General features: G+C 34.5%; 1 protein-coding gene across 2 annotated transcripts; it reads left to right on the top strand.

Annotated features, from left to right (window-relative positions):
* Nucleotides 1-7,689: 7,689 nt before the first annotated feature.
* On the top strand, nt 7,690-11,508 carry LOC133314456 (putative pentatricopeptide repeat-containing protein At3g47840). 2 transcript variants are annotated; one of them, XR_009751957.1, is made up of 3 exons: nt 7,690-8,028; nt 8,772-10,978; nt 11,063-11,508. XR_009751957.1 is itself a non-coding variant. In XM_061515938.1 (2 exons), exons 1-2 carry the CDS (start codon nt 7,854-7,856, stop codon nt 10,832-10,834), a joined length of 2,238 nt encoding a protein of 745 aa, XP_061371922.1. In that variant the 5' UTR covers nt 7,690-7,853; the 3' UTR covers nt 10,835-11,508. The 2 variants fall into 2 exon arrangements, 1 of the variants encoding a protein (XP_061371922.1); XM_061515938.1 differs by having other exon boundaries at nt 8,772-11,508.

The raw sequence follows: 11,508 nt of genomic DNA, 5'->3' as shown, positions 1-11,508 counted from the left end.
TAATAGCTGGGTTACTCCAGGAAAATGAGCATGGAGCTAGGAAAATTAAGGTATCAGCGACTCTTAACTTGTCACTTCCTAGGTCGATGGCAAGTATCAAGCCAAATGACCTTTGGATGGCTAAGTATCTTAGCAAGGTAAGGGAGCTCCTGGTCAACTTCGTGGAAGCAACAATCACTTGCATCTCCAAAAATGAGAATAGCATGGTGGACATCCTGTCCAAATTGGTAAGTACTAAGAATCTGGACAATCATAGGACAATGGTGCAATAAAGCATTCCAGAGCTAACATGCTTGATGATCATCCCCAACACAGAAGATTGGAGGGGGCCTATTGTCATGTACCTAGAGAAGGGAGAGGTGCCCGACGATACGGTCAAAGCCAAGAAGCTGGTTTTAAACGCGGCTTGGTACATTGTAATTGAAGGTCAATTATATAGAAATGGATTCTATATGCCAATGCTGAAGTGTCTGAAACTGGCGAAAGCCGAGTATGTTCTGGCCGAAGTACATGAAGGCATGGGAGCCAAAGCTTTAGCCTGGAAAGCATTGTGAGCCGGATACTACTAGCCAACCATGGAGACAAATGTAAAGGAACATGTAAAACAATGTAACAAATGCCAAAGGCATGCGAGACTTCTCTTGGCACAATCCAAAGAGTTGATCTCTATCACGACCCCATGGCCATTTTATAAATGGGGGATGGACTTGTTGGGACCATTCACTACGGCATAAGGGCATTTGTGATCGCTAATTGTAGCTGTAGATTATTTTACGAACAGGATGAGGCGAAACCCTTGGCCCAAGAAGGCAGAAGGGCAGCCAGATACTACTAGCCAACTCATGAATTTATACGCAAACTTGCAATGATTTTGTTATGGACCTAACATAAAGGCCACATTCTAGAAGGTCTAAGAAGGGCAAATAGCTAAGAGAGAAATTAAGGAAAGATTTCTTAATTATACTAATCCTAGTGCAATAGGAATGGATCAAGCGATAGACCCCCACAGATTCATTACTCCCAGGTAAACTCTATAAATAAGAGATAAAGCCTATACACCCTATGTTTTGGCTATGTTACTAAATTACTATACATTATTTACAAAAAAATAAAAAAATAAAAATTACTATACACAGTGATCCGTTAGTCTCTAAGATCTTGTAAATACCTGAAAGAGGACACATCCAATAGAAATATCAATCATTGGATTGGACATCACTTATCCTCCAGGATCAAACAGATTATTTTTCCTTGGACAGTGAGATTTTTAAAAATAAGTTTTTTGTGAAAAAATATCAATTTATATAGATATAAAAATAATAAATTTAAAACTTTAATTTATTAATTATGTGAGTCATTAAATAAAAGTTCCATTTATAATTATAATTAAGAATATAATTTATATAGATATAAAATAAACAGCCCCCATTTTCAATCATTTTTCAGTGGATTTTTTTGTTGTTGTTGGAAATCGTCTTCCCATTTTTCATTTTATATAAATTCTAAAATATATTACGTTAAATAAATTAATAATGGCGTACTTGCACGGATGAATATAAAAACCTCGCAGTATAAATGAGTAACCCCAGTTTCGAAAATTATTCTCCGCCTTCGTCATCTGTATCTTCATTTCTTGACACGTTTTTTTCCTTTCCTTTTTCCTTTTTAAATATCATCGAAAAGATTAGCTGAATGTGAACATTGAAACTCATCCGAGTTTACGTGTCACAATCTCATTGATCATGAATATCTTACTAGAAGTTCCTCGTTATTCTAATTTTGTCCTCTCACTATCCGCAACATTTGTAGAGACTAATTAGTTTTAGGGATTGACGTTGCTTTATAATTTAAAATAGAAAATAAAGGGTATTAAAGTAAAATATATATTATAATAGGAAAGTAAAAATTTTAAAATACTTTTTATTTTTTATTTTAACCCCCAAAATAACATCTCTTTAGAATTGCATAAGATAGTTTTATTTTTATTTTTTACAGGAGAAACACTCTTCCCTTAATTTTAAGTCAAAAATAATGGTGAAAGTCTATTTCTTTTCCATTAGAATGAAACACAAAAAAATAGATTATATTTGTACTAAAAAAAATATATTATAGCACTCGATAACCGCATTTGGCATACTTCACACGCTACTTTTTAATATACAATTAATATTAATAGGAAGTCGTACTTAAGCCTCCAATTCATAATGATGCTGACACGGGTATATATTAATGATTAATGTTTTTCATTATATGATTATTTTTTTGTTTTTTTTGGAGATAAGGAAAAAAAAGCAACTAACTACAAATTCTGAGGCTACCGAGCTCCGCTTCGTCCCTACGAAGGAGAGATACATCTCTCCGGGGTTGCTCTAAAATACATAAGTTCCAATATTCATGATCACGACTAAAACAATATTTTTAGGGAGCGTTTGGCACGCGAGATTTTTTAAAATTTTCGGAAAACTGAATTTTTCTAAATTTTAAATTTACGGAATGTAAAAATCATATTTTAAAAAATTAAGATTCTCGGTTAAACTTTTTTTTTTCCTCTACCACCTTATATCACGAGCACGACAAAACATGAGCATCGAGATGATAATCCAAGAGCAACAAGCATCAAACTTAAGTAATAACTAAGAAGAAATTTAAAGAAAAAAAACCATAAGAAACAAGGCTTAATAACAAAACCATTGACAACTTCCAAGAAAAGTGTCACAACACAAGCCATGATCAAATGAATATGATGTCCAAGCTCTTATGATATCAAGTTTTTTGACTTAGATTTTTATGTTAGTGTATGGTGTTTTCTTTCATGAGCTTAACATTGCAAAATCTTTCAAAATTGTATGACTCTTATACAAATCATCCTGACATACTTTTCTAACAAAGGAAAATAACTAACATATTGTAAATTTGATAATCCTTTTACAAGAGCCAAAAACGTGTATGAAACTATTTTTTGAATCAAATTGGTATCCATTTGTGAAATTCATACATAAAAGTAAAAAATGATTGGAAAATCATTTCATCATATTTTAAACATGTTTTAACTTTATAAAATATTGGCAGCCATCAATGCTCACCCCTGCCTGCCATTCTTACTTTTGAGTTCTCATAGCAACTCGGTCTTCTCATGAAAACTATTGTGAGAAAAAAAAAATTTAAAAAATTGAGCCACCCTTATCTTCACACAACAGTGCCTTTAAAATGTTATTATTGTTTCCATATGTAAGTAAGTGACTGCCCTATCTTGTATAATAGAAGTGTACTGAAATCATGGTTCTACTAATTGGAATATTGCATTAAACATTAATGTTTGTGGATCGTCTTATTGAGTGGCCTCAAATCACATTTTCTAAATTTCACATTTGCATAAACCCGAGATATTATGTTAAAAAACTTTACATGTTTTTTTTAGTAATTTTGTATATAATTTTTTTTTATTTTGACATACAAACAATTTTTTTATATAAAAGTAATTTTTATATCATACGTCTAAATGCAAAATAATTTTACCTTTTAAATAAAGTTCTTTTTAAAAAAATAATGCTAATTTTTTTTCCGAAAGTCCATTCAAATGGGCCTTGACTCCACAATATGTGTTAAGACACCAAAATTACCTATATTACATGCGTTTTCATCACCTTTAACTAGAACTCCACTGTTTTATGATTTTAACTGCAATCACGGTCCTTTACATTAAACTTCCAACCGTTCGTAAGATAATTTGTATATCGAAAAACACTTGCATTAGCTGGCCCACAAGCCAAGTTAAATAATGATTTATTTATACTTTTATCTCTGGCCTTTTTCAAAAGAGTAACTGTTATTAAAAAAAAAATATTATATAAGATAAAGGTTATACTTACGATCTATTTTCGTTTACAACTTCTTACAACCGTATCTTTAATCGTTGATTTCCGTCAATCAACAGTTATTATTTTCGCAAATTAAACTCATTAATTAATTATTTAAAAATAAACAAATCTAGAATCATACATACATGTTTAATTTTTAAACCACTGATAAAATTCTTTAATATGTCTTTGTTCCACATGTTGTTGGTATTCCTTCTTTAGTTCTTCCTTGTGCAACCTCGTCATTGAACATAAAAAAAAAAAAAAATAACAACCAATCATACTTTTTAAAAAGTATAAACCAGTAATTTAAATAATCACTAACTCGATAAATGGTGAGACTTCATTGCAATTTTTAAGAATATACATTCTTACTCAATGAACAAAGAGTTACTCATTAGAACATACGAAATCACAAAACAAACAATTAAAAACAAAAAAATAACACCCATTAAATGTAAAATTATAAACCTTAAATGACAAAAATCATAATGATCCAAAAAAACTTTAAAAGGCTTCAATGTATAAATTATAGTAAAATTTTACTTACTTGGTTAATACAATTGTTCGGTTAAGGAAGAGAAAAAGAAATCTGAGAAAAGTGTAGAAGAGTAGACGCAACTTTGAATTAATAATCATAAACATTTTAAAATTTGAAATTTTGTTTATATAATATTCAATTGATAAATCATGGGATAATATTCAAATATCATAACAAATTGTGTTTTAACATTCAAATTTTGTTTATAATAACAAATTATCTTTTATCCATATACGATCTTATCTATTTTTTTAACAAGTCTTATCTATTTCTTTATTGGATGACACAAACAGAAAAAAGAAATTTACAAAGCCCAGCGGGCTATCATCCTGGGTAACGCAGTAACCCTCAGATCATTTATGACCAGATGAGTGCAACCCTGGGGAGGTACTACAAACAGCTGTGTATTTCTCTCATGCTGCTAAGCATTGGAAGTTAGCCAATCTGCCATAGTATTGCCTTCACGATAGGTGTGGGAGATTTTTGTAGTCCATGGTCTATTCAGCAACCTGCGAATGTGGTGAACCAAGCGAGCTAGAGGGTGGTGTTGCTCACAATCCTCCTTAATGAGTGAAACTGTCGAGAGTGAGTCTCCTTCAATCCAGAAAAATTAAAATTTGTCTACATTCCAGGTTCTTTTTAAGTTCTTTCCATATGGAGTTTCTAACATATAGGCTCCTTTTGAAAGTTTGTCTTTCACCTAGTATGGTCTTTCCCACCTCGGAGTTAACTTTCTCTCTACTGCATTGTGTTCTCCGATGTCTGCTCTTCAAAGGACCAAATCACCTGCTATAAACAACTGAGGTTTCACCTTTTTGTTAAATCGGTTCGCGATTAGCTGCTTTGCCGCAATATTCCTACAATGCGCTGTAACTCGGACATTGTCAATCAAATCCAGTTCAACTGCTATCTTCTTGTTGTTTTCTTCTTCTGCTTGGGATAAAGCCTTAACTCTCATCCAAGATGGTTCACCTAGCTCTACTGGAATCATGGCTTTGCATCTATAAGCTAATCTGAAAGGAGGTTCTCCTGTTGAGGTCCGCGTTGTGGTCTTGTACCCCAAAGCAGATAGTATAATTCTTCAACCCACTTTCCTTTCGCGGCTTGCTCTAACCTTTTTCGTAATCCATCAACAATGACTTTGTTGGCCGCCTCAGCCTGACCATTGGTTTACGGGTGTTCCACCGAGGCAAAACGATGTTGGATATGGAGATTTACCATTAATTCTTAAAAGCACCGATTTGCAAATTGGGTTCCATTGTCAGTGACAATCTCAGCCGGGATACCAATTCTATAAATCAAATTTCTTTCAAAGAAACGTTGTATTCTAGCCGAGGTGATAGTAGCCACTGGTTCCGCTTCTATCCACTTTGTGAAGTAATCGACGACTACAATCAGCCATCACAGCTGACCTTCTGAAGCTGCAAACGAACCTAAAAGATCCATTCCTCATTTGAAGAATGGCCAAGGAGCATTAATAAGATTGAGTTATTCTGGAGGAGCCAAGAGATGCTTTCCATGCCTCTGGCATTGGTCACATTTCTTAACATGCTCGTTGGCATCATTATTCATGGAAAGGCCAAAAGTACCCAACTCTTAGTGCCTTCTGAGCTAGTGCTTTACTTCCAACGTGCTGCTTGTTTATTCCCTCATGGATCTCGGATAGAACATATTGTGCCCTATCCGAGTTCAAACACTTTAACAGAGGTAAGTAAACTCCTTTTTTATAGAGTTGTCCTTCTACCATTGTGTATAAAGCTGCTTCTCAGATTAACTTTCTAGCCTCCTCTTTTCCTGATGATAAAACTCATCTTTCCAAGTATGCCACTATGGGGGATCGTTAGTCTTATATTACTATGATTGCCATAATACACGTTGGCTCTGGGATGTTTTGTTCTATCACAGTCTTGTGATTTCCACTACCTATTGTACTTGCCAGCTTAGACAATATATCAGCTCTGCTATTTTCATTTATGGGTATATGGCTTATATCCACTTTTTCAAACTCTGCCATCAATTGCTTGGTTACTTTCAGGTATTTGGTCATCAGAGGTCCTTTTGCTTGGTAGCTATCTTCAATTTGGGAAGTGACTATTGAGAATGACTGGACACTTTAAGTTTTTGCGCTCCGAGCTTCTTTGCTTGTTGTAACCCGGCTATGAAAGTTTCATATTCTGCCTGATTATTTGATATTTTAAAATTCAACTGAAGTGAGTATTCTACTGATATATCGTAAGGGCTTACAATGATTATCCCGGCTCCACTTCCCTTTGCATTAGAGGAGCCATCAACGTATACTCTCCAAACGTCTTAACTTGGTGAATTTTCATCTTGGATTGAAGTGAGCTCCCTCACAAAGTTGGCCAGAGCCTGATTTGATAGCCTTTCGACTTTCAAAAATGATATCAAACTCTGATAGCTCAATTGCCCAATTCATCTCCGTCCTGCTAGATCTAGTTTATGAAGAACCTGCCGAATTGATAATCCGTCCTGACCACCACTTTATGCCCCTGGAGAATATTATAATTTTATGCTCATTATAATCCAAACAATATATAAAAGAAGAAGGTCGATGAAGAATGTATGTTGTAAGCTTATTAGTTTAATTTCAAATTGAAGACGTGAGCATATACATGTTTCTTGTCAACACTATAAAACTCTCGTAAAAAATAAATAATGAAGCACATTAATAATCATGAAAGAGGAATACCAAAAATCTAAGAAAATATATGAGATTCAAAAAAGAGCATATATTGGCTATGAGAAAAGACTAGAGTAGATTATGAGACATTATAATAGAGAAATCTTAGGAGTTAGGGTGAGATTGTGAGAGGGACATTCTATTTATATTTCTCACTAAAAAGTCTCACGAAATTCACACCAATTGAAAATCCATTAAAGTTGTCAGATTTTTGAATACCACAATATTGCTATTCTTTTGTTTAAAATAGTGATCAATATCGGTTTGGACAGAATCTAAAGTAATCTTTTAAAATTTTAATTGAATACTTTTTTTCAATCTTCTAAATTCTAATTGAATACCAATAATTTTTTTTTCAAAAATAATACATTAAAATAATAAAATCCTTTGAAATCCAATCTAATACTCTCTTTAATTTTTGCAAAAAAATAAAAGAAATTAAAAAAATTATTTTATAAAACTAATTATTATTATTTTTTTTTAAAAGCTGGCCCCCAAAAAAGTCTCGAACACTGCTGCTAGGAGTCCGTTGGATTGTGTTTCTGCCTTCTACTTACTAGTTTTTTGGTCAGTAATTGCAATCCAGGAACAAAGAAGCCACTGTTGTCACCGATAAGCATGTCAGCGTCAAGGTTTTAGCAGCGCCCGCGGCGGAACCCAACGGCGATTAATTTAATTAATTTTTTATTTTTTATTTTTTGGGTATTGTTTGAGGGTTCACTTCAGCCATAGAGGGAACTGGAGAGAAAGAGAAATGCATGGGCTCTTGGTGTTTGGGAATATGGGTTTTATTGTCAACAGCTTCCGGCGACGTGTTTGGTTGCACCGTGGATATGCTTCTTCTCATGGCCTCGCCCTCGACCCTTCATTTTCTATCCATCCAAACACTCCCCTATTTTCAAGGGATCTCGAGTCACCTGTTTATCCAGGTAGTTAAAAATAATCTGTTTTCTTGTTTTGTATGGAAATTTTTATTTTCTCTTCTCTATGACACTTGTTATAGAAATGTTGAAGGATCAATTTACAAATTCTTTTTTACAAACTTACAAACTACACTATCCGATAATACTTTACTCAAGAGTGTATTACGGATGAGACATAACGTAGTTTATAAGAGTTTGTAAACAGAAAAATTATAAATATAACCTTCCTCTTCCTCTGTAGATATATGTTAAAAATTTTAGCTATGGTTTCATAACCAACTTACACTTATACATGACGTGTTATTTAGTATAATCATGTGTGTGAGATAATTTTAACCATTCATGGATAAATTATCTTGCATGATATGTTCATGCTAAATTACACATGAGAGGATCTATTCTCATCTTTTAGTGTGTTTTAAGATTGGAGCATAGTGTTAAATGTTAATTTTCCCCCTACTTGTTTTTAGATTTTAGAAGATTTTGATAAAGTTGTTGTCATCTCATGTTGAGTATTATTAATTTTCATTTAATGGAATTTGAACTCTAATTAGGTATAGTACAATATGGTTTTGAATGGGAGTTTCTTCTTTAGATGCCAAATAACTCTTCTCCAGATGCTTCATTTATCCGATTGTGGATGAATTAATAATAGTTCAAAAGTATTCATGTAAGCTTTGCATGGTTTTTTTAAGGTATTCATGTTTCTCTAGCAGGATACAACCTTATTTAAGTTAGTATATTTACAGGAACTGCAACTAAATGCAGAGAACTGATCCTGCAACCAAAACCAGAACTGCTTAGTCCAAATGCCTATTATGTTCATAATATGCTTGAACTTAACTCTGAACTGAAGCAACTAGTGAAACAGGGCCAACTTTGTGATGCTAGGGATATGTTTGATAAAATGGCTCACAGAGATGAGGTTTCATGGACCACATTAATAGCGGGTTATGTCAAGGCCTCGGACTTGAATGAAGCATTGATCTTGTTCTCAGATTTTTGGGTCCAGCCAGGACTTCAGAAGGATCAATTCATTATTAGTGTTGCACTCAAGGCTTGTGCACTTGGCATGAATATATCTTTTGGAGAATTATTGCATGGATTTTCAGTGAAATCTAGTTTGATAAACTCAGTATATGTCAGCAGTGCCTTAGTAGACATGTACATGAAAGTAGGCAAAATAGAACAAGGTTGCAGAGTCTTTGAAAACATGACAACAAGAAATGTGGTATCTTGGACTTCCATTATTGCGGGGCTTGTCCATGCTGGTTTCAGTATGGAGGGATTATTGTACTTTTCTGAAATGTGGAGATCAAAAGTGGGCTATGATTCACATACATTTGCTATTGCTTTAAAAGCATCTGCTGATTCATATTCATTACATTATGGGAAAGCTATACACACTCAAACAATAAAACAAGGGTTCAATGAGAGCTCATTTGTCATTAATACTCTTGCTAGCATGTATAATAAATGTGGGAAACCCAACTACGGCATGCGATTGTTTGAAGAAATGAGGATGCCAGATGTAGTTTCATGGACAACCCTTATTACGACTTATGTACAGATGGGTGAAGAAGAACATGCTGTGGAAGCATTTAAAAGAATGAGAAAATCAGATGTCAGTCCCAATAAATATACTTTTGCAGCCATAATTTCTGCCTGTGCAAATCTTGCTATTACTGAATGGGGGAAACAGATGCACGGCCATGTATTGTGTCTAGGTCTGGTAGATTCCTTGTCAGTGGCAAATTCCATTATTACATTTTATTCAAAATGTGGTCTTTTAACTTCAGCTTCAGTAGTATTTCATGGTATGACTAGAAAAGATATTATTTCTTGGAGCACTATAATTGCTGTTTACACTCAAGGAGGTTATGCAAAAGAAGCTTTCAACTATCTATCATTGATGAGAAGGGAAGGGCCGAAACCAAATGAATTTGCAATTGCTAGCATGCTGAGTGTTTGCGGAAGCATGGCACTTCTTGAGCAAGGGAAGCAGGTGCATGCTCATGTCCTCTGCATTGGCTTGGATCATGAAGCAATGGTTCATAGTGCTCTAATTTGTATGTATTCAAAATGTGGGAGTCTACAAGAAGCTTCAAAAATCTTTGATGCGATAAAAAATAATGACATTATATCATGGACAACCATGATTAATGGGTATGCCGAACATGGTTATAGCCAAGAGGCCATTAGTTTGTTTGAGAAGATTTCCAGTATTGGCTTAATGCCAGACTATGTAACTTTCATTGGGGTTCTGATAGCTTGTAGCCACGCTGGATTGATTGATCTTGGTTTCTACTACTTTATGTTAATGACTAATGAGTATCGGATCAGTCCTTCAAAAGAGCACTATGGTTGTATGATTGATCTTCTATGCAGAGCAGGGCGATTGAGTGAAGCTGAGCATATGATACGAAACATGCCATTCCAGAGTGATGATGTTGTGTGGTCTACCTTACTCAGAGCATGTAGGGTTCATGGGGATGTTGACCGTGGAAGATGGGCAGCAGAACAGATACTTCGCATGGATCCAAATTCTGCTGGAACTCACATCACCCTGGCTAACATATATGCTGCCAAGGGGAGATGGAAGGAAGCTGCACATATAAGGAAGCTATTGAAATCAAAGGGAGTAATAAAGGAGCCAGGATGGTCTTGGATTAATGTCAGTGCTCAATTAAATGCATTTGTTGCTGGGGATCAGTCTCATCCTCAAAGTGAACATATAACATCCATTCTGGAATTACTAAGTGCAAGTATAGGAGATGCTAGGCTGGAAATAACAGAAGATGTTAACGATTAGCAGAAGGCTTATCTCTACCTCATTATGTCAGTGGTTTGATCATTCTACAAGGACGAGCCTTGGAGCAGTGGTATAGTTGACTCCTTTGTTACCAAAAAGTCACTGATTTGAGTCTAGGAAATATCTATTTGCAAAAATGCAAGGGTAATATGCATGAATCTGTCAACTACTGATTGTTTTAGCTGACTATACAGAATTGTCATGCAAATGCAATTACTTTTTTTGTAGTGTCGTTATCTGTATAGCTTCTCCAACTCTGGAAGGATTTTCTTGTATGGAGCTGTTCAGTATGAATTGTACAGATGGGTATAATGTGGAGATGGCTGATCAATGGGCTAAAGACACTGCTTTGTGAGATCACTCTTGGTCTCTGAATATAGCCACAACCCATATTGAGCTATGCTGGAATGTTCTTGCTATGTCAATGTAACTCTACAAAGAGGGAGTAGATGTCACAACCAAAAGACAGGTAATGGGATACTATACTTACAGATTACTAATGCCTGCCTAAATATTAGTGGATGTGGAATATCTTTAGATATCTTTGTATTTTAGGAATCATACCGGACCTTTTTATTCTCAAGGATCAATTAGGATCTCTTTTGATTATTTCATTAATTAGGGTAAATGTATGTAATTAATTAGTTTCCAGATTTTCTTTTCTGAGTTTTGTG

Source organism: Gastrolobium bilobum, unplaced genomic scaffold (assembly GCF_033153095.1).
Source record: "Gastrolobium bilobum isolate Gb01-03AN ecotype WA unplaced genomic scaffold, APGP_CSIRO_Gbil_v1 utg80331, whole genome shotgun sequence".
Taxonomy (NCBI): Eukaryota; Viridiplantae; Streptophyta; class Magnoliopsida; order Fabales; family Fabaceae; genus Gastrolobium; species Gastrolobium bilobum.
The sequence above is the reverse complement of the archived record's forward strand: the minus strand, read 5'-3'. Positions and strand labels throughout refer to the sequence as shown.